At 38.4% G+C, this 24,334-nt stretch overlaps 1 protein-coding gene across 1 annotated transcript in view; it reads left to right on the top strand.

Moving 5' to 3' along the window:
• LOC125236910 (zinc finger and BTB domain-containing protein 17-like) overlaps positions 1–23,468 on the top strand; it is a 40,538-nt gene extending 17,070 nt beyond the window's left edge. Inside the window, exons 13-25 of the mRNA XM_048143827.1 lie at positions 427–564; positions 2,163–2,238; positions 2,770–2,893; positions 4,023–4,140; positions 4,781–4,918; positions 7,060–7,198; positions 7,726–7,867; positions 9,781–9,921; positions 15,583–15,663; positions 16,514–16,571; positions 19,989–20,087; positions 21,376–21,458; positions 22,108–23,468. Of these exons, the coding sequence (XP_047999784.1) occupies positions 427–564; positions 2,163–2,238; positions 2,770–2,893; positions 4,023–4,140; positions 4,781–4,918; positions 7,060–7,198; positions 7,726–7,867; positions 9,781–9,921; positions 15,583–15,663; positions 16,514–16,571; positions 19,989–20,087; positions 21,376–21,458; positions 22,108–22,194 (1,424 nt within the window). The 3' untranslated portion in view covers positions 22,195–23,468. The remainder of the gene's footprint in view (positions 1–426; positions 565–2,162; positions 2,239–2,769; positions 2,894–4,022; positions 4,141–4,780; positions 4,919–7,059; positions 7,199–7,725; positions 7,868–9,780; positions 9,922–15,582; positions 15,664–16,513; positions 16,572–19,988; positions 20,088–21,375; positions 21,459–22,107) is intronic.
• Positions 23,469–24,334: the final 866 nt, after the last annotated feature.

The raw sequence follows: 24,334 nt of genomic DNA, 5'->3' as shown, positions 1-24,334 counted from the left end.
CCACCGCCTCTCCACGCTACACGCAGCATCGGGGATTCCCCAATAAACGTTTGTATACTGAATGTTAATTGAATTAAAATGTACGTTATTGTTATCGAAACACGTTACAACTCACGAAAAACCGTTATTGTCGTATTATTTGTTCATCTGAAAAAAAAACCATATTTAGAAAAAAAACCATAGTGCTCGGTTTTTTTTTCATGGTTTTTTTCATAATTCTGAAAAAAAAACATTTGGTTTTTTTTCTATTTACAACCCTATACAGTACTATATTATATAGTACGGTTGGCAACCCTAGGTCCAGTATTAAATCGTTCTTGTTTTATATTAATCATTCCTTCTCAATTTAAAGTTGTTTAATGTTACTGACCCTTGTTAGGAGACTGTTTGCAGTCAGAATTGTAATGCTACCTTTATTTGTTCCAGGGGCCCGCACCGGGCGCTGCGCCGGCGACGCGGAGTTCATAATGCGGCACATGCGCAGCCAGCACGCCGCGCGCGTGTACATCTGCCGCACGTGCGGCCGCGTGCTGCGCCGCCGCGACCACTACATCGCGCACGTCGGTCAGTACAGTACTGCCACAATATAATCACAGAATATCGTCCCTACTTTGAAAAAAACTTGTATCTTCTTCTGCACAGATGTCATATATACCATAGATCAAGCAAACGTATCTACTTAGCGTGTCAAATGAATTCAGTGAAATCCACTGAGTTGTCCGTCTTTACTCGCAGCTTGCAGCTTTCGGGCGTCAATTTTTGTAAGTTGAAGTCAACCAAAACATAAAAAATGCCTCGTTACGTGATATTCAATTGCAACAACACAAAAATTATGAACAATCAAGAGCCTGAGACATATTTAAAATTACAGGCAAGAATCAACTTCAGTACAAAATTTGACACGCTCGGCCCCTATACAAATATATGAATTTGTTTCTTCTATCTAAATTAAGTTCTGTGTTCTTCTGTCAATAAAAAGAAAATTGTAGTAAGAGTAAGTATTGACTTACTGCGTTTTAACTTTGAGGAGAAGGATGAGATACGAGATTTTTTCAAAACTAGTGACGATATATGTGAGTGTACACGGGAAAACATCCCACTTTGTCGATTACCATTTAGTCGACATTTACTTGTATCTTTATGTGAATAAACTGATGAAGCGGCTTATAAAGCCAAATTTGCTAAGGTACAGCGGGGCAAATCTCGACTGGGGGGCAAATATAACTGGTCCATTTTTTCCATGTTTTGCAATGATTGCATTATTCAATTAAATAGAATGTCCACCGGTTATATATGGTAGGCGTGTTCAGCGGATACATGTAGAACTCAACATCATAGTTTAATAATGGAAAAAATGGATTATTTACAATTGTCCCCCAGTCGAGATTTGCCCCGCTGTACCTTAGCGAATTTGGCTTTATAAGCCGCTTCGTAAGTTTATTCATATAAAGATACAAGTAAATGTCGACTAAATGGTAACCGACAAAGTGGGACGTTTTACTAAACACACTCGCTATATGCTATATTACAAATACTCACTCCTTTGATGTTCACAGAATACCGCCATTCTAAATTCTTACCTACATTAACAAACGGACCGCACGCGAGCTACCGACATTGAATTTTGTTGAGACGCGCGAAGGTCGTTACCACTGAATGACATGTACAGTCAAGTGTAAAAATATGGGTGTACACATCTTACTCAAAAATATGTCCCATAGCACCTTAGTCCGGTGTAATAAGAGAGTAGTACCATATTTTTGAGTCGATTTTTTCGATACATTTTTGCACTTGACTGTACTTGTAGTGCGGCGATAGAATCGCGGAGTGAGCCGCCCCTGGTACATATAATAAAGAGTACTATCGTACAGTATGGCCACTCCCGCTCCCCGCTGAAAGTGCCGCCCACCCCCTCTCCGTTACTTCACAGTCGACCTGTCATATCTCACTCATACAAGCATGGCACGCGTTCACCTACACGAGCTTAGACTGTGTGCGTAAACGCGCCCCTTTCATATATTTGATCACCATTGACAGACCACACCCACCACCACACACAGATTGACAGATTTCTGTATTTCTGTAACCAATAAGAATTGTAATAAAATAAATGATTGTACTTATGCTTCGGAACATGATATGATTTAATGTTTTTTGTACAGCTAAACATGCGAAAGAAAATTCGAGCACAGACAAGAGTAAATTTCACGAATGCGACACTTGCCATAAGAAATACAGGTGAGACAAAACTACAATTAAGTAAGTGAATAAATATGTAATATGTAAACCCGGTAATGGAAATTCACTCCGGTAATTTTCAACAATTAATCTGATGGAATTTCAAATAAAATAATCTTCATTGCATCATTTAGGACCCATCTGTGATGGAAAGCTTGCACCTGTCAAATATAATCGATATCCATATTAATATTATAAATGGGAAAGTGTGTGTGTCTGTTTGTTTGTCCGTCTTTCAAGGCAAAACGGAGCGACGAATTGACGTGATTTTTAAGTGGAGATAGTTGAAGGGATGGAGAGTGACCTAGGCTACTTTTTGTCTCTTTCTAATGCGAGCGAAGCCGCGCGCAAAAGCTAGTTGTTCATAATTATGTGAATTGTCTAAAGTAAAAAATCTAGTTTTGTCTATTTTTAAGAAATTCATATCCTTATGAATTTTTCTTTGAAAGGTTATTCAATCGTGGGGCCCACTAAACTTCGACACATTTATACTCGTGCATATAGTTTTTTAAATGTAATTTCTGATTTCAGTTCCAAAACCCTACTAGTGGAACATATGAACTTGCACAACGGCCAGCGTCCCTACACATGCCACATTTGCCACAAGAGCTTCGCCTCCAAATACACGCACCAGTCGCACCTCAAGACGCATTTGGTAAGTTATTACTATTATACAAAACCCTACTAGTGTAACATATGAACTTGCACAACATTTGGTACTATTTTACAAAACCTTACTAATGTGATATATGTCGTATATGAGTTTACACAACCGACAGTGGCCATCAAACTGTTCTGCTAATGATATAGGACTATAGGTAGGTGGATATTGGAACTCAATTGCATGTTGAAAGAAAAGTACTATTACCGTTAAAAGCTTGTTCATAAAATGTGTAATTTTCCAGCAAAACTCTTTCGTTTGCCGTTAGGACGTTTTGACCGGTTACGGCGGGGCGTTTCACCTAAGACATATCGTCACTACTTTAAAAAAAAACTTGTATCTTCGTCTGTTAATGAAAAGAAAATTGTAGTAAGTGTGTATGGAATGCATATAGACTTACTGCGTTTTAACTTTGAGAAGCAGCGTGAGATACGAGATTTTTTAAAAGTAGTGACGATATATAACTCCGTATAGACAGATAAAGTCTAAGACAAAAACGTACCTCAGTACCATACAGAAAAAGGTACGTTGGCCTAGATGGCATTACACCTTTGGGGTACGCTCAGCTAGATGGCGCTAATATTCATATTTGACATTTTAACACATATCAAGCTAAGAATATGGGCCAAATTGTCAAAACTGGGGTTCAAAAGTTCTAAGCCTGTGTCAAGAGATGACAGTCTATGCACTGTGATTACACATTTTACTTCGACAGTAACTCTCTATAATACTCGATCCTCTTTGGTTTCACTAAACTTTATTTCTTTATTTATAAATTCCTTAAAATTAACACTAACAGACAAGCTATACATGTTAATAGGAGGGTAGTTTTAGAGACTCATACAATAGGGTACACACTTAAGGTCTTATGATTGATTCATAATCAGTAGCTAATGGAACTTGGAGTCGTATTAGCTTCCAGGTATCGGCTACTAATCGAAAGGAATTGCGATTCCGTGCTGTACAACACGGTATTTCATTCAGAAGAGTTAATGCATGGTGTAGCGGAGAGTGTGATAGGGCATGAGATCGTGCTGTCGGGTACATAAATGATTAACTTGTACATAAATGATTTTTTGGCAAAAACTTATTAATTATTAATGATGTGTAAATGTGTTTGCAGGACCGGCCTCGACCGTTCAAATGCGCGGCGTGCGGCAAATGTTTCTTCACACTGCAGAACCTCAATCAACATCACAAAACTCACTCCGGGCTCAAAGAGTTCGAGTGTAACATTTGTGGTTAGTATACAATAGACATCAGTTCTTCATCAATTATATACATTAAGACGATACGGTAGGGGTCAATTCTCTATACAAACGCACTCGACTATTTCCTCCCTGGTTTTTGAAGATAGAGTAATGATTTTTTCAACAGAGATTGTTATTATTTTTATCTGTGTCGGACCGTTTTGATTTTTTTGATATTCTGCTTTTTAAAGATTCTAGAGCCAATCAAAAATTTCCAAAAACGGCCTTTTTCATTGTGGCGCAAAAAAGGTGTGATACTCAAGATTGGTAACAATTAACCAAAAAAGCTAAACGGTCCGACATAGATTATTTCATTGTTATTCAGATTCTCAAATTTCGTTGAGATTGATTAAGTTTTGAAGGAGGAAAGAGTCGAGAGCGGAACCTCGATTTTAAAGATTTTTTTGAAATATCTTTTGACTGAGTTGTTCTTAATGGACAATTTTTTTTTTTCGATAAATCTAGTTAAGTAATAACAGTATAAATCTAGTTAAGTAATAAGTAATAACACCTGTATATTTAACTAAAATTCCCAAGTTAAAAGGGGGCTCCTTTCCATTTTAGCATTTTCGCTACCGTATCCTCTTAAAAAAATAACGTCTCTCAAACTATAATTTTCTACTTTCGACAGGTAAAGCGTTCGGCACACAGCACAACTTGGAAATGCACGGTGTAGTACACTCGGGGCAGAAGCCCTTCGTGTGCGGAGTCTGCGGGAAAGCCTTCGCTCGGCGTGCTGAGGTTAAAGACCATATGCGGATACATACTGGTAAATATCTTATACTTTTAAACGAGAAATTCTTGTATATTTATTTATTTATTATTTATATATACACCGTGTTTCATTTAACACTAAAAACCTGAAAACAGTTTGTTCAGAATCGAGAGTATAATCGATTGAGCTATATCTTGATGGGGGTAATATTTTTTGTTTAATTTGTATTATTAGTTATTTTTTACGTGCCCATTCTATTGTATTCGTAATGCGACATTGTGTATATCGCATTGCTAGAGGTTGCTTACCTTTTTCAGTATTTAGGGGTATTAATACTGGCTGGTTACTTGGACGATACTTTTTCCGTTACGAGTTTGACGTTGTTTGTCAGTTTAATCTTAATGTTAATCATAAGTCATAACAAATTGAACTCTTACCTAATTACAACCTTGTCATTTTGAATGTTGGGTTTAAATTTGCTTACCGCGATTACCTGTCCAATTTGAAGTTTACTGTGACAAAGCATTAAAGTGGTTTAGAGTGACATCTTGCTGTCTATTGGTCAACCTTATGTCGTTGCAGTAACGTACACAAATAAATAGTTTTAAAGTGTATGATGGTAGTTAGCAATTATTTTATTGAGCGTAGAGTTAAAAGTCGAGTAGAGCTGTACAGAAAATTAAAAATTCAATTAAAAAAAAAGTAAACATCAGATTTAAATACGAATACTCTAGATGAGTTTAAAAAAATAAAAATCAGTTGGGGTGTCTGAGGTTTTGAGTGATACCGGAAACACGTTGTATACCGACGATCTCTGAAACCGCTCTATCGATTTCGCTGAAATTTGTTATGTGGGGGTTTTCGGGGGTGAACAATCGATCTAGCGTAACCTTAGATCTCGGAAAACGCGAATTTTCGAGTACACATAACATATGGTCATTAATTTCGCCGCGCGCGCATCGGCTCCGCTTAGCTCAGTCGTACGAGGTCGGTTTAATGTTCGCAGACAGGTTTCGAATCCCGGCCAAAAATTAAGTTTTTTTTTATTTACAAGTTTTTTTTTCTAAAGACGTCATATATGTCGTCGTCGTATATTTAATATTTATTTCATTAATGAACAATCAACTGTTTCACTTCACTGTACTTGATATTGTATATTGCATGTTAGATCCTAAGAAATACAAAACTAATTAGCACGTAAGGTTTAACTGTCAGTGTTAATTTTATGCAATAAATTGAATTGAATATAATAAAATAGAACCGGTCGCCCAGATTTCTTATTTATAATACGATGAAAGAAAAGTGCCCGAGGCTGGAATCGAACCAGCGTTCACAGCCACGGTAAATGCCAGAAAAATGTGGAAATTTTCCGTCATATATTCAATTCCTTCAGGACATTTGGCGCCATCTAACCAACACCAGGGTGGGAACAGTGTGGCTTATTACCCCCTTTGTGAATGACAATTTAACGCAGAAATTTTTCCAACGTTTTGGACCTGTGCGCGGATGTTGTGAGTGCTGCGTGTCGTACGGTGGACAATAAACGTTGGACAAATACGGGTAGAGATAGACCAATTGTATTTGTCTACCCCGAACATTTATAAAAACGAATATCGGGTAGTTTGGTCACGTTGACGTCAGTCTTCCGAGACAACCTGTCACTTCCGGTTCGAACGCCATCTTATCGGTATCGTGTCGTGAATAATTTCTCCTTCTTTTGCTCATTAATGTTGTTTAAAGTGTAATACCGATAGCTTATTACGCAGTAAACTAATGTTATAGAGAAGCTGATGGAGAATTAATCTCGAAACGCGTTTAGCCACTTTTTTGTCGTCAACGACCGGTAGTCCACGTGCCCTTGTAAAATTTACCTATCAATTTACAAGTGCCAACTACCGAACCAAACTTACTTACCGTACCAAAATCAGTAACAATTAGCTTATATCACCTTGACACTGGCAAAATAGTCCCCACCAATGGACTGAGGCCATTTAATTTAAAAAAACTTAACTTGGTGCAACCTGGCCGAAACGTTGGAAACAAGGTAAAAATGTTATTTCTACCTTTTAAATGTTGTTTAAAAAGGTGTACAAAACTCGAGAATTTAAAGTATTATATTACAAATCTCTTATTCCCTTTAAATGTAGTTACGAACTTTGCTTATTATAGATAATAATATGCATTATCTGTTTCAGGCGAGCGTCCATTTGCGTGTGACGTATGCGGGGCAACCTTCTCTCAGCGCTCGAACCTGCACTCGCACAAGCGCGCCACTCATTACGACGACAAGCGCTACAAGTGTGACCAGTGCCCTAAACGATTTAAGAGACGAAGGTATGATTCGGTTTTATTCATTTGTGTCTTAAGTTTTTGATCCTGGAATTCCGAAATCGATTGACATATTTTCTATCTGAAATATGTAAGGGTCAATCGTAAAAAGTTACCCAAAAATCATTTTCACGGAGCAACACGGGCCTATGATTACCATTTTCAGCCTGTATTGAGTATTGAGTGTAAGTAACAACATAGATTAAATATAAGAAGATCATACCAACCCATACATTAAAATGCGACCGCCTAAGAACGCGCTTACACTCCACCACACATAGATGGCGCCATAAAAAATATCTTGTAGCTTTCGATTATACTTGTAGACGGCGTTAAGTGTCACTTTTGACATAGATTTACGGGACGAAAGTGACACTTAACGCCAATCTACAAATAATCGATGGCAACAAGGCATTTCTTGTGGCACCATCTATGTGTGGTGTAGGTTATGCGCGTTCTTAGGCGGTCGCATTTTATAGTGTATGGGATAAGTTTTTGGTAACTATCCGTACAAATCTTATTTCTTTTTTCAGGTTATTAGACTACCACATCAAGGCATCTCATACGGGAGAGCGCCCTCTAAAGTGTGAAATTTGCAAAGCCACCTTCGTGTACCCGGAGCACTACAAGAAACACGCCAGGATACACAGCGGGGAGAAACCTTACGTCTGCGAGGTATGTCATCAATCATCATCACCCTAATCATTAGGGTGGAGCGAAAAAACACTTTTCTGGAATTAGCAAACCTAATAGTTATCAATCAATGCCCCTTAGTCTATGAAGCCTTTGTGCAAATTTTCGGCGTTTTAAATCAGCATCTTCTGCCTCCGCATTAGGGTTGAAATTTTGAAAATCTCATACAAATTTAAAAATTCAACTTTCAGATACAAAAAAAAATTCGGCAGTATTATGTTTAGTATATGTTATTGATACATATCATTATGAGAAACTACAAAAAGTTGCGAAAGTAGCGTCAAGAATCGCCAAAGTTTATCTAGTTTCAGTACATTCGCCAAAATAGCCGCTAAAATACTGAAAATTGGCAATTTTTAACGCTGTTTTCGCAATTTTTGGTAGATTCTTGTAATAATATGTATCAATAATGTATACTGAACATAATACCGCCGAAAAAAATTTTTTATCTAATAGTTGAATTTTCAGGTTTGTATGAGATTTTAAAATTTCAAACTTATTGCGGAGGCAGAAGATGTTGATTTAAAAATCTGAAAATTTGCACAAAGGCTTCATAGACTAAGGGGCATTGATTGATAACTATTAGGTTTGCTAATTCCAGAAAAGTGTTTTTTCGCTCCACCCTAATAATCACCATCACCAACTTCATTCACCATCATCATCAGGGGCATTCCAGGAGAATTTCTTTACGAAATGCGATTATTAGACGCTAAGAATGCGATTTTGTGTTTGATAATATTTCATGACTTGGTTAACGAATTGGCCGTATATTCTTGGATATTCTTGAAGCCTAGTGGCATCGATTGCAGACGTTTCTGCTAATCAGAAGTTAAAAATTTAGCATGGTTAGCGCATCGTAACTGGTGAATTTCCAATATGACTTGGAACTCCGGTTGCCGTTTAAGAACGGTTACCGTTAAATTTGCTGCCATATTATGCGAAAGCATTCGTACATACAAGACATTCTTGTGAAATGCATCATCACCACCATCTATCCTTCTGCTAGGTATTTCAATTATCCCGGCATTCGCCACGCCTCATGGAAGGCAAGGGGAGGGGGGGGGGGGTCCGATGTGACAACTAATCCCCAGATTAGGCACTAATTTTACGAAAGCGACTGCCATCTATCTGACCTTCCAACCCAAAGGGTAACTAGGCCTTATTGGAATTAATTCGGTTTCCTTACGATGTTTTCTTCCACAAATTGATATTTGTGGAAGAAAATATATGTCATTTGATAATGACATTCCGCCATAAGTTTCGAAACGCTCGTACGAGCCGGGGTTACAACGGGCCTCCCGATTGAAAGGCACGCTCTTACCGCTAAAATACTAGCGCTTACCTATATTCTCGAAGATTTGATATTTAATTATTTTATTTTTCCTCTAGTTAAGACGATACAGGCGGGGTCAGTTTTCCATGCATAAGCTCTCGAGTCTCGACTACTTCCTCCCTGGTTTTTGAAGATAGAGCAATGATTTTTTCAACACAGATTATTATAGTTTTTATCGGTGTCAGACCGTTTTGATTTTTTTGATATTTTTATTTTTAAAGACGCTGGAGTTAATAAAAAATCTCTAAAGACGGCCTTTTTCATTATGGCGCAGAAAAGGTGTGATACTCAAGATTGGTAACAATTAGCCAAAAAAACTAAACGGTCCGACACAGATTATTTCATTGTTATTCAGATTGATTAAGTTCTGAAGGAGGAAACAGTCGATAGCGGAACCTCGATTTTAAAGATTTTTTTCTCAATATCTTTTAACTGAGTTGTTCTTAATGGACAATTTTTTTTTTCGATAAATCTAGTTAATTCCTAAATCGAAAGGGGGGCTCCTTTCCATTTTATCATTTTCGCTCCTGAAGCGTCTTAACAGTATGTTATAATTTGACAGGTATGCGGCAAGTCCTTCAACTCTCGCGACAACCGCAATACGCACCGTTTTGTGCACAGTGATAAGAAGCCGTACGAATGCTTAGTTTGTGGCGCCGGCTATATGAGGAAACGGCTGCTATACTCACATATGAACACACAGGTGAGTACAAATGTACTAATCCATACCAAAGAGGATCGAATGTAAAATGTGTAATCACAGTGCATAGACTGCCATCTCTCGGCACAGGCTTGAAACTTTTGAACCTCAGTTTTGACAATTTGGCCCATATTCTTATTGTCCCAGATTTGTAAGAACCTCTTTTTGACACATGACAGCGACCACAAAACGTAAACTCGAGCAACCTAATGAAACTTTAAATAAAATCCTGTAATAATATTTAAAAAATCAAGTACTTAAAAACAATATTTCGCTTAACACTGATTTAAACTTTCACGATTATTACACATCATTATTTTTAAAATCGGGACTTAATCGCGTATAACTACATATTAAACTGACCTCCAACGTTTCAAGGACGGCGTTGTCCCCGTGGTCTCGGAGAAGACTGGCTTGAAATGACATCAACACCTTCTGACAGCCGCGCGAGTTTTTCGAACTACCCGCACTTGGTTTTGATTATCAACTTGAACTGTTTGCGCACTAGGGATGTTACTCTGTCGACATACAACACTGACGATATTCGATTTAACGACTGTCGATATTATTTTCGGCTTACACTTATTAATGACAGGATTCCATGTGGATGAGATCCTAAAACCTTCGTCCCGATTGAAATTGCGATGTTTTTTGATTTCAATGGCTTCACGCACTTTTCTACTGTAGAAATGGCGTTCCGTGGAAAGGACTTTAGGGTCATGTAGTTCGATCCAGTGGTTTGGCCCTGACTCTAACAAATTTCAGTCGGGACGAAGGTTTTAGGATCTCATCCACATGGAATCCTGTCATTAATAAGTGTAAGCCGAAAATAATATCGACAGTCGTTAAATCGAATATCGTCAGTGTTGTATGTCGACAGAGTAACATCCCTAGTGCGCAAACAGTTCAAGTTGATAATCAAAACCAAGTGCGGGTAGTTCGAAAAACTCGCGCGGCTGTCAGAAGGTGTTGATGTCATTTCAAGCCAGTCTTCTCCGAGACCACGGGGACAACGCCGTCCTTGAAACGTTGGAGGTCAGTTTAATATGTAGTTATACGCGATTAAGTCCCGATTTTAAAAATAATGATGAATATTTCGCTTACTTTAAACATAATATAACACATGTTACATTTTTGCGGATCTTCGTTAGTGAGTATTTTACGATATTAATTTATCACACAGAATTTACTTATTATGTAATTTATAGGGTTGTAAAAAAACGGTTTTTTTTCTAGCTTGAAAAAAAAACATGAAAAAAAACCGTGAAAAAAAACAGTTTTTTTCCTGGAGTATGTTTTTTTCTAAAGTACGAAATCACAAAATTTGCAAAGAAGTTAATACTTTTATACGGTTTTTTAGACTTAATGTTAACTATTAAACGAATTTAATCAAATAACTTTAATTTCTGGTCTTATAGAAGTAATATTTACGAAATCTGTAGTTTGTAGTTATCACTATTTACTGTTGGCAACACCACCGCCTCTCCACGCTACACGCCGCATCGGGGATTCCCCAATAAACGTTTGTATACTGAACTAAAATGTACGTTATTGTTATTGAAACACGTTACTATACTCACGAAAAACCGTTATTGTCGTATTATTTGTTCATCTGAAAAAAAAACCATATTTAGAAAAAAAAACCAAGGTGCTCGGTTTTTTTTCATGTTTTTTTTTCATAATTCTGAAAAAAAAAACATTTGGTTTTTTTTTCTATTTACAACCCTAGTAATTTATCATTCATTTTTATTTTTAAACTAGTGCTGTGGCAGAGTCTGTCATTTCCATTCAAATGACATTTCACTAAGTTGATAGAAATCGTATATTTGTTTAAGCACCTTGTACATAGGGCCTAATCGATTCAAACAATTCGAAATTAATCGTTAGATTTGGAAAACGATACATCTTAGCCACATCGCAACATACTTCAAAACAAATGTGTCATAAATGTGAACTTACAAGTCTGGGACCAATAGCTTGATATGTGTTAAAATGTCAAATATTAATATTAGCGCTATCTAACCGAGCGTTCCCCAAATCTAGGCCACCGTTCCTTTTTCTATATGGTTCTGAGGAACGTTTTTTTCGGAGCTACAACTACATATGTCTTTGTCCATACTAATATTATAAATAGGAAAGTGTGTGTCTGTCTGTTTCTCCGTCTTTCACGGCAAAACGGAGCGATGAATTGACGTGAATCATAATTTTTTAAGTAGAGATAGTTGAAGGAATGGACAGTGACATAGGCTACTTTTTGTCTTTTTCTAACCCCCCACTTCCCTTAAATGGGAGGTGGACATTTGTATGGAGTATTCCGCCATTTACGAATTTAACGCGAGCGAAGCTGCGGGCAAAAGCTAGTAGATTACGCGGAAATAATGGTTGTAATAAAGATTTTATGTTTATGCATTAAGGTACTAATTAGAGGTGTGCGCCGGTGGCTAAACCGTCGGCGGCGGCGTCCGGGCCAAAAATGGCCGGCGGCGTCGGCGTAATCGGCGTGATCGGCGTAATAATTAAAAACATGTTATATTTTAAAAAAAAACGGCACTTCTATAACCGGCGTTACAAAGTACATAAATAAACTTTTTATCATGAGCCCTGTGACACAATTTCATGTTCTAATGAAGATTTTAGCAATATTAATAGCAAATTATTTCGTTTTTTTCTCGAAATTTGTCACTAATTTGATATGAACCGCCGCCGCCTCCGGGCATTTTTGCCGATTATTAAACGGCGTGACCTTGATGGTTACTAAACTGCTCAAACTTGGTATTTGTATTTGCACTATTTGGATATATTTTTTGGACTTTTTTGTGCAATATTTGTTACAATTTGCCAATAAAATTACTATGAATAAAATATTTGTTATTCAGCAGTAAGAAAGATGAGGGACTTCAGTATGAAGTTCTTAATGGCATGCGAAAAACTGATGGGCATGCGGGGAGATCTGTGTGCGATTTTGCTCTGGCTTACGTCTTGACTATAACCACATGGTTACAGCGCCTACGAAAGCACCAGATCTGGAGAGCCAAGACTCTCCCTGTTGGATCTTCAGCTATTTTTCCATCTGGATGACTACCATGTACTATTCAAGATTTCAGAGCTCCTCGAAAAATACCTATGTGCCCATCGCGTCGGCAAACTGCTTGTAGCCACTGTGTGTAGAACTATAGTTTGGAATGGGACGCGATGGTATACTACCCAGGTTGGATTCACTTTGCGTGATCTTAATTTCGTTGCTGATCTGGTTTTGCAGGAATTAAAGCTTTTCATTATAATTATGTGTGATTACAGCTACCGGCAAGTGCCAACCTTCATTTAATCGTAGGTATCTTGTTTTTTTATGTGCTTAATATGTGGCCCACTGCTGGGCAGGGGCCTGTTCTTTTTATCCCCACTTATTACAGTTTGCTGTCCGCTCCTGCCAGTCATTATAAAAATGCATCGAGGTCGTCCTTTTATCTCTTTTTTTGGTCTTTCCCGGCCTGACTGCGGTAGCACGGTAACCATTCGTTGGTACTTTGGACTAACGGTCCTGGTATATATCGCATTAACAGATGGAAAATTAATCAGTGCTAACATTGCTACACGACGCAAAAAACAAAACCAGTTTTCTGGATCAACTATCTGCATCCAACTCAAATTTGTATGCCGAGAGCTATATGCTGGACATCCGTTTCTACCATAGTTTTGTGTAAAGCTCTTTTTTTTCTCGTCACTCATCAATTGGCTGAGCACAATGGAATTCCTGTGGTTGTGCTGACGATGTGTGTTCCTCCGACTATTATTAGGGGGGTATTGTGGGCCTTTCCGCGTCACGCCGACCAGCAGTGATCTATTGTGACGGCTCTTTGTGATTAAATAATCTTCTCATGCCCGTTGAATCCAGGAAGTTCAAGATTTTTTGGACTTGTACCTCATAGGGTTGCAGTGCTCCACCGATGCTAATGCCTCTTTACCAGCTTCCAAAGGTCCTCATAAAGAAAGAGTGCCTTGCAGATTCACGATAATTTAGAAAATAAATTATTTAATGGAAGCAAACAATGATAAAAAAATATTTTGTGCTATGAACAGATAATTATTAGGGTAATCAGTGTTTTTTCCTATCCCGTGTTCATTTACATATGTTATTTAACTCACTGTTTATATAAAAGTATACGAATGATTTTTATATAAGGAACACCTTAGTACTTGTACAAGTAGGTACAAATTAGAGTTTTGAACTCTCAATAAAAGAAAGTTCCAAATTCAAAATCGCAAACAAATGGCCTGGGACTTACGAGGTTTAATTCAAGGTCACGCCAAATTTACTCCGGAAACACGCCGCCACCGCCGATTTTTGGCAAACGCCGTTGCTGATCAATTTTTAATCGGCACACACGTCTACAGAATGAATAACACAGAACAAGCCAAAAATTAGTAATTATTTTCACTTCGATCTCACGCCGATTTCACGCCGGTGAAATGATCGGCGGCGTCGGCGTGGCAAAAATGACCGGCGGCGTACGCCACGCCGGTCGGCGCACACCTCTAGTACTAATTACATCATTTTCATTTTTAGGGTTCCGTAGTCAACTAGGAACCCTTATAGTTTCGCCATATCTGTCTGTCCGTCCGCGGATAATCTCAGTAACCGTTAGCACTAGAGAGCTAAAATTTGGTACCAATATGTATATCAATCACGCCAACAAAGTGCAAAAATAAAAAATGAAAAAAAATGTTTTATTAGGGTACCCCCCCTACATGTAAAGTGGGGGCTGATATTTTTTTTCATTCCAACCCCAACGTGTGATATATTGTTGGATAGGTATTTAAAAATGAATAAGGGTTTACTAGGATAGTTTTTTGATAATATTAATATTTTCGGAAATAATCGCTCCTAAAGGAAAAAAAAGTGCGTCCCCCCCCTCTAACTTTTGAACCATATGTTTAAAAAATATGAAAAAAATCACAAAAGTAGAACTTTATAAAAACTTTCTAGGAAAATTGTTTTGAACTTGATAGGTTTAGTAGTTTTTGAGAAAAATACGGAAAACTACGGAACCCTACACTGAGCGTGACCCGACACGCTCTTGGCCGGTTTTTTAGGATTTGGTATTGCGCCTGGGCACAGTATGGCCACTCCCGCTCCCCACTGAAAGTGCCGCTTACCCCCTCTCGGTTACTTTACAGTTACCGCCTGTGAAAAACGCGAACAGTCGGCTTGTCATATTTCACTCATGCGAGCATAGTACGCGTTCACCTACACGAGTTTAGACTGTGTGCCAGGAACGCGCCTCTTTCATATATTTGATCGCCACAATTCGTGGCCTGGGTGTGCCTGTAGGCTGTAGGTGACTTTAGGATGACACTATCCATACTAATATTATAAATGGGAAGGTGTGTGTGTCTGTTTGTTTGTCCGTCTTTCACGGCAAAACGGAGCTACGAATTGACGTGATTTTTTAAATGGAGATAGTTGAAGGGATGGAGAGTGACATAGGCTACTTTATGTTTCTTTCTAGCCCCCCACTTCCCTAAATTAGGGTGTGGAAGTTTGTATGGAGAATTCCGCAATTTTCGAATTTAGCGCGAGCGCAGCCGCGGGAAAACGCTAGTAGTATATATATGCTGTATCAGTACCTTTTATAACATACAATAATAGTATGGTTTGAATTGCAGGGTCACTTAGCGGAGTCGATCGTGGTGAACCAGCCGCGCGTCACCATACAGCGCGTCGCTGGCGCCGCGCCCGCCGACAACGTCAGTATTACACCCCCCCACCCCCATTTGTAACTGTTCTATGGACCTAACCTAACCCTTAACTTACTACTTGTTTTGCGTTTGGCGTTAATAATTTATAAAATAACGTACGTACCTAAACATATCGGTATGATTTTTTTTAGACAAAACTTACTCGATATCGATAAAAAAATGTTTCTCACCCTAGTTTGATTGCGACAGTCTTTTGTTTTGCTATGGATTTTCCGGGCTCTGATTATTAGATAATTTAATTATAGGGGCCACTTTATGGTAAAAGTGAAAATTAATGTACTGTGTTAGGGAAACTTTGCAACGCGAGTACAACTCGCACTTGGCCGGTTTCATTTATTTATATGTCCCTTATTTATTGTATAGACACAGCTCACCATAGATCTGTAGAAATTGATAGACTATTTATTTTTGCCAAACTTACACTCGCGATGTTTTCCTTCGCCGTAAAATATTAAATGACTGGCAAATTTAATATTTCGTACATAAGTTCCAAAAAACTCAATGATGCGAGTCGGGGATCGAACCCGCGACCTCCTGATTGAAAATCGCAAGCTCGTACCGTTAGGCACTAGTCCCACTGCGAGCTAGTAAGCTATAAGCTACCGGCTATAAAAACGAACAAAATATAAGCACTCCCGTGCAAATAAAAGAGACACGGCGATTTTAATAGCTCACAGCTGGGCGAGTAACTATAAACATCGCCGTGACTCTTTTATTTACACGGAAGTGATTATATTTGTTCGTTTTTATAGCCGATAGCTCATAGCTTACTAGCTCGCGGTGGGACCAGTGCCTTATGCCACCAGCGCTTTTTTGTAATCCAATGTTTATATTTCAGGTTTACGAGTCTACAGAAGAGTTAGAACTAGAAAGTGAAGGAACGGCGAAAGACGGCGGTGAGTTTTTCTAAATTCATGAATAGTGAATTGTAAATGTACATTTATAAATTGAAGAGCGCTTTCAAAAAATCTGCTTGCTCGCATTTCGGCGCCGGCGGCGCTGGCGTGCGCCTGTGTGCAGACGCACACTATAACCAGAAGCATAACGATTGTAGCCTGCGGTACAGACATAGCGTGCGATCCTCTTCGAACCAACCTTACGTGCGGCTAGAGCGAAAGGGATAGCATTCATGGTCGGTACCGCCACGCCGTCAGTAGCGTTGCGGACTAACCATTATTGATACTTGCGTAAAAATACTATATTACATATTTGCATACATGATTTCGTGCATCAATACTTGACCTTTTAGTTTAATTATTAAACTTATCACAGTTTTTAGGGTTACGTAGTCAACTAGGAACCTTTATAGTTTCGCCATGTCTGTCTGTCCGTCCGTCCGTCCGTCCGTCCGCGGATAATCTCAGTAACCGTAAGCACTAGAAAGTTGAAATTTGGTACCAATATGTATATCAATCACGCCAACAAAGTGCAAAAATAAAAAATGGAAAAAAATGTTTTATTAGGGAACTCCCCCTACATGTAAAGTGGGGGATGATATATTTTTTTTCATTCCAACCCCAACGTGTGATATATTGTTGGATAGGTATTTAAAAATGAATAAGGGTTTACTAAAATCGTTTTTTGATAATATTAATATTTTCGGAACTAATCGCTCCTAAAGGAAAAAACTTTTGAACAATATGTTTAAAAAAATCACAAAAGTAGAACTTTATAAAGACTTTCTAGGAAAATTGATTTGAACTTGATAGGTTCAGTTGTTTTTGAGAAAAATACGGGAAACTACGGAACCCTACACTGAGCGTGGCCCGACACGCTCTTGGCCGGTTTTTCTATTAAAACGTGTGTAGCCTTGGAAGAAATAAATTAAAAAACTTTTATAATATAATAAATTGTGTTATAATATTGTCTTCTGTCACCGCGATAGTTACTCATGAAATAAATTTATGGAATCAGATTATATCGCGTATAATGAATATAATCCGTTTTCTTAGTTTTATTTCATTTTGTATATGGTATGTTTTCTAGGTACATATGTATAATGGAACTAAGATCGGTTTTCTTTAATTTTAAGTAGTTTTTTATATTTAAAATGTGTTATTGTGTTTTTAGGGTTTCGTAGTCTGTCCGTCCGTCCGTCCGTCTGTCCGCGGATAATCTCAGTGACCGTTAGCACTAGAGAGCTGAAATTTGGTACCACAATATGTATATCAGTCACGCCGACAAAGTGCAAAAATAAAAAGTGGAAAAAATGTTTTATTAGGGTACCCCCCCTACACGTGAAGTAGGGAGGGATTATTTTTTTCATTTCAACCCTAACGTGTGATATTGTTGGATAGGTATTTAAAAATGAATTACTGAAATCGTTTTTTGATAATATTAATATTTTCGGAAATAATCGCTCCTAAAGGAAAAAAATCTGTGTCCCCCCACTCCCCTCTAACTTTTTAACCATATATTAAAAAAATCACAAAAGTATAACTTTATAAAATTTTCTAGGAAAACTGTTTTGAACTTGATAGGTTCTGTAGTTTTTGAGAAAAATACGGAAAACTACGGAACCCTACACTGAGCATGGCCCGACACGCTCTTGGCCGGTTTTTAAATATTATGTTGTTTTAATTGCATGGAGCACAGGAAGGTCCACATCTATGTATTAGTTTTTTGTAAGAAAATACAACTAACTCTACGCTACGCGACTGTCTACACTCGTAGAAGCGTAGCCGATTACATGGGCTTTAGAGCCCGGTTTCGAAAGTGTTAATTGACTGGTGACACACTGAGACAGTGGATGCGCCAGAGTATAAAAGAGTGATTACCATCTCTTGTTAAAGATCTTGTTGAGACGAATCAAACGAACCCAAACACGAAGTGGTTACAAGATCTGGTTGATGAGAACTCTTGACTACCATCTGTCTTCATCATCAGATCCTGGGTACCATCTCTTGTGAAAGATCTTGTTGAGACGAATCAAACGAGCCCAAACACGAAGTTGTTTCAAGACCTGGTTGATGAATTCTCTTGACTACCTTCCAGCTTCATCATCAGATCCTGGATACCATCTCTTGTCAAAGATCTTGTTGAGACGAATCAAACGAGCCCAAACATAAAGGAGTTTCAAGACCTGGTTGTTGAATATTCTTGACTACCTTCCGGCTTCACCATCAGATCCTGGGTACCATCTCTTGTCAAAGATCTTGTTGAGACGAATCAAACGAGCCCAAACTCGAAGCGGTTTCAAGACCTGGCTGTTGAATTCTCTTGACTACCTTCCGGCTTCATCATCAGATCCTGGGTACCATCACCTCTTGTCAAAGATCTTGTTGAGACGAATCAAACGAGCCCAAACACGAAATGGTTTCAAGACCTGGTTGATGAGAACTCATAACTACCATCTGACTTCATCATCAGATCCTGAGTACCATCTATTGTCAAAGATTTTGTTGAGACGAGTCAGTAACCTAAAATGATATTCAATAATAAATAATACTTACTAAAAATATTAGTCAAGTTAATTAGTTAGTTACCAAAGTCGTCAACCCAAGGATCAAAGTTTTCGGTCGCAGTATACATGCAACAGTACAGCTAAACACGCACACAAGTGCGGTTTTGGACACGGCGGATGCCGCACACAATGAAAAAATAACTTCGCGATCGTCGAGCCGCGTGCGGAGCGGACTAACATACGTCCTGCCTCTACAAGCTCTGCCGCGGTACTGACATCGCAAGCGCGCGTAACCGGTAATAAGGAGGCATTTTTAAAAAATCGTCAAAAATATTAAATTGCAATTAATAGAAAACTTTGGCATAAAATCTGTTTGAGTAAGCGTTGCAGATTATTTTTATATTAAAACTACTTCAAAAACACGTAAGTTTTCGAAGAAATTGACACTTATTCTGAGGTGATTTCTGAAACAAATTGAATTCATCATATCCTCATTTACTCTATTCTAAAGCCTTATAACAAAGAAGTAGTCTCAGAAGATTGTAGTACAGGATATACATAATACAAATTTACCACTTGAAGCATTCAAAACTATCCAAATTTTACAAATTAGACGGACTAAGTCAGCACTTTTCGCGGGTTTTCCTAAACATGCACCAGAAAAAAAATCATAATTAATTAAGTGAGTTAGTTTTTAAAAATCCAGTCTCACAACATGTAAGTTAAGAAGATGTCCTAATCGAATCCTGAACTTAATAAGTCTTTTAGATGACGGAAAGTGTAGCATTTTGCCGACTAAAACTATCAATTTTACATTATTACGACGTTTTCGTTGAATGCCCTCTGAAGTAGAACTTCATACATTTAACAGTTCACTGTACGTTTCCATAATCAGTAACAATAATTCCAGAGAGCCAAGGCGCGGTGTATATCGGTGATAAGAAGTACATCCTCCAGGGCGGGAAGACCTCGCTCAACTTGGTGCAGGAGACAGACGATATTCTCACTTGTAAGTAATCATTTATCACGTACTGTCACCGTCATAAAGAAGTGATGATTTTTGTATCTTGTCGCTTATAACATAAATTAAATATAATAACAAGATCATACCATCCCATACATTAAAATGCGACCGCCTACGAACGCGCTTACACTCCACCACACATAGATGGCGCCACAAAAAAATGCCTTGTTGCCACCGATTATTTGTAGATTGGCATTAAGTGTCAATTCCGAGCCGTAAATCTATGTCAAAAGTGACACTTAACGCCATCTACAAGTATAATCGAAAGCTACAAGACATTTTTTTTTGTGGCGCCATCTATGTGTGGTGGAGTGTAAGCGCGGTCTTAGGCGGTCGCATTTTAATGTATGGGATGGTATGATCTTGTTATATTTAATCTATGCTTATAATCACATCATTCGTATGACATTTCAAACAACACGTTAATATGACAAGGTATAGAAATCATCACTTATTTATGCCGGTGACTGTTCTGGCTATTAGGCTTGTGCCGTTTCGACGATCGGAGCGCTCCTATCTCGTTCAATCGCTGCCACAAACTAGTTCGCTCTTTTAGCTCATTTAGTTCAGTCAGACCAGCGACCACTACGGTCGGAAAGATCAAAACGAATAGGTCCGAATAGTGTCAAAATTCCGGGCCGAAAGTACCTAACTAAATGAAAACTTGACGTTACTCCCGGTCGGCGCAGCACACAATATTACTCGTTCTCGTTCCGAACCGCTTGCGCTCGCCGATCTTATACTGAACTAAATGAGCAAAGATCGATTCACAGAGCACGGAAAGATTCAGTTCCTTTCGGTCATTGATGGGATTTTATTCCTAACAGTTCAGATTTCGTGAACGACACAAGCCTAGTTCTGGCGGTTACGAACAGGTAGAAAAACTATGATTACATAATTATTCTGACTCGTATAAGTATTGTATACAGTGATATCACAGAATATATAATAGTACAGTACAGAAGGCTCACTGATGTTCACAAAACGCCGCCACTCTAAATTCACACCTACATTAACAAACGGACCGCACGCGTGCAGACGACATTGAATTCTATTGCGCCGCGCGAAGGTCGTCGCCACTGAATGGGCCGCGAACTCGCGGCCGCCGGCATGTACTTGTAGCACGGCGAAATGATCGCGGAGTGAGCCGCCCCTGGTGATATATTTAAGTTTTTAATCTCAGTCCGACTGAAAAGTACTTTATTAGGTATATTACGATTTTAGAAAATACTGTTTTATTGAATGTTTTGACATTTTGATTTGATTATTTCAGATAATTTGGAGGGAGCTTTGAAGACTGAATCTAATTTCCTCGAGGCGGTTACTGCAGAGCAGTTGGGAGAGGTAGAATCACAGGTAGATTTTATTTCTTACTAGAAAGAGACAAAAAGTAGCCTATGTCACTCTCCATCCCTTCAACTATCTCCACTTAAAAAATCACGTCAATTCATCGCTCCGTTTTGCCGTGAAAGACGGATAAACAAACAGACACACACACTTTCCCATTTATAATATTAGTATGGATTTTGGATTGTCGTTACAAAACTGACGCGGAGTACATTTTTGTTAACAACTGTCACTAATTTTGGGTCCCAACTTATGAAAATGCCCGTATATGTATAAGTATGTATATCGTCGCCTAGCAAAAGTATTTCAAGCTTGGCTTACATTGTGGCTAGGTCGATCTGTCTAAGGTGTCCTATAGGCGAGACGACAAAAAAAAATTTTTAGTCCATTTTTTTTTCGCGTAAACGAAAAATGACTACGGTACAGTGTGTTGAAGTTTTGGCGTGACGTCACGCCTAGTACAATTTTTATCTAACAGTGACGTCACAAGCCCCCACTTCCGAACTTTGATACCCTGTATCTTTGTATTTTTTCATTCATTAGATAAAGAGAAAAATATCTGTTCAGTATTTTTAAACGGTCTATCTGACGGACTAAACAGAATGCCATTTTTGAATGTAGTCGTTATCCCTATTGACTTAGTATATCGTAGTTGCAGTTGAGTGGCGACGGCGGCGGCGCGGTGCGCGTGGTGCAGATCACGCTGCCCGACGGCAACAACGGCTGGGTCGCCATCAACCCCTGAGCACTGTTCCCGCCGTACTACAGCCGGGCCAGACACCAAGTGATACACGAAACCATCTAAAATCTGTGTAAACATGCTCGGCCACATATTCGAAAGCGTAGGAGCGTTAGCGGAGCGCAATGATAGCGGTGCGCCGGACGAACGCTGGCGGGAACTTAAGATCTCTCTAATCATTTCGTCACGGAATCGGCTTTCGCTGACCAAAAATCGCTCCCTAATATGACATGCGTACGCATGCGTTCAGCGGCGATGGCGCGTAAGCGTCTTCATAGTATCGAGAGAATTTTGGTCTGCGCCAATGAGGAGGCACACTGACATTTTATGCTGCCAGGCGGCGCCTGTGCAAGTGTCTAGGCATGTCACTGTCATTCATATGTGTGTGAGAGAGAGAAAAAACATATCTTCTCGCTCTCACGTAATAGACTAATAGGGTGACGCCATCTGTCATAACCTTTGAGTGTGCCTTCTCATTCCGCGTCATGTTTGGGGTAACCCTAAGAATACTACGAAAAAACCCTAAGAATACTAAGAAATAAAGCCAGGAATTTAATATCTGTAAAAAATGAATGTAAATTGTTTTTAGTGTTTCTTAGCTTTACTTTATTGTAAATCGCTATTTACCAAAACCATAATGTGATTAATAAATCGTTATTCATTTAAACAATACGCTTAACCTGTAAATATATAACGCACAAAATGAAGTAAGTAATAGTAGAAGTTTTAGACAAAATACAGTTGTTATTACCAGAGATCGGACGGATTTGCGACATTCTTAGTGACTTACGTCATTTTAATGACTTTTAGTATGAGATGACGCAAAAAAATCCGATCTCTGGTTATTACAAACATACTTGTTTTACAACCATAGGGTATAATGCCAAATGCCAATAACTAATAACCAGATAACCACCCGTCGCCTTTGGCAGCTCCGATATATTTGACGGCAACTAAAGTTATTATATTTTCATGGAATGATATTTTCAACCTAAGCTATTGTAAATACCATAAATCGAGGGTTTACTGGTGAAACCCGATAAATCGAGATAATTTGTCCTTGAAATGACAACATTGTGGAAATTACACTCGATAGTTCGAATTTCAAAAACCAGTCTGCTCGACTTATCGGGTTTCACCAGTAAACCCTCGAAATAGTTTCGTTCCAGTTATTTAATTATGTCAATTAAAACTTTTATCAAGCCGAACTGTTTTGTACATTGCAAGTTTTATTTGTACATATGTACGATATATTTGTAAATAAAGAGGTTCGTTTTAAACTAAATCTTTCATTTATCTTCAAACTTTTCTGACGTTCCTAAGTAAAAGAGACCATTGGGGTTCAATCTGCGGCAAGAGTAACATGAGTCACGATTTTATGGCATGATGCAAGTTCAAGTTATCATCTATCTATTCTCTAAGTGTTACTTTCCCGATATATGCATAGATCCTTTAATTTGTAGCTGCAGTTCAAATAAACACTCAATGAAGTCGTGACTCGCGTTACTTTTACGTGGATTCGCACATTGTCGCTTAAAATAAAGATGAAGTTTGCTCGTATATTTACACTATGAACATGTCAAAGTAGTGATGTGCAAGTTGCGGAAACTTTCCAAAAAAACCTTAAATTTCTTGAAAAATTCACGAAAAATAAAGGGAATTTAAATTTATGAAATGGAAAGTTTCCATCCATACAAAGTATGGAAAGTTTCCGAAGTTTTCCTAAGATGTGAAAATTTCAAAATTTTGGAAACTTTCAGTCGGCACATCAGCAATCAGTATGTCAAAGCGACCTCATGGTAAACGAGAATATGACACCTTATACTGGAGAACGTCACATTTCTAAAATTAATAAGGGCAGGTTGCATCAAATCGTCTGTCACCGTTAAAGCATTCGTTTTTAATTTTAATTGTATGGGAAGTTCCATTAGACGCTTTCCATCAGGCGGGCCGTATACCTGTTTGCCACCGACGTGGTATAAAAAAAAAAGACGTCTGCTCCGTGACGATGATGTGTCTGTCAAATGTGGTTGTTGCAACTGTCCCTAAGAATCTGAATGTACTGGTTTACCGATTTTATATTTTTAAAACTAAATTTTTTGTAAAATATTCACAATACATTTTGATTCTTAAAAACAGGGCAAAG

The sequence above is a fragment of the Leguminivora glycinivorella genome, chromosome 20, assembly GCF_023078275.1.
Source record: "Leguminivora glycinivorella isolate SPB_JAAS2020 chromosome 20, LegGlyc_1.1, whole genome shotgun sequence".
Classification (NCBI taxonomy): domain Eukaryota; kingdom Metazoa; phylum Arthropoda; class Insecta; order Lepidoptera; family Tortricidae; genus Leguminivora; species Leguminivora glycinivorella.
The sequence above is the reverse complement of the archived record's forward strand: the minus strand, read 5'-3'. Positions and strand labels throughout refer to the sequence as shown.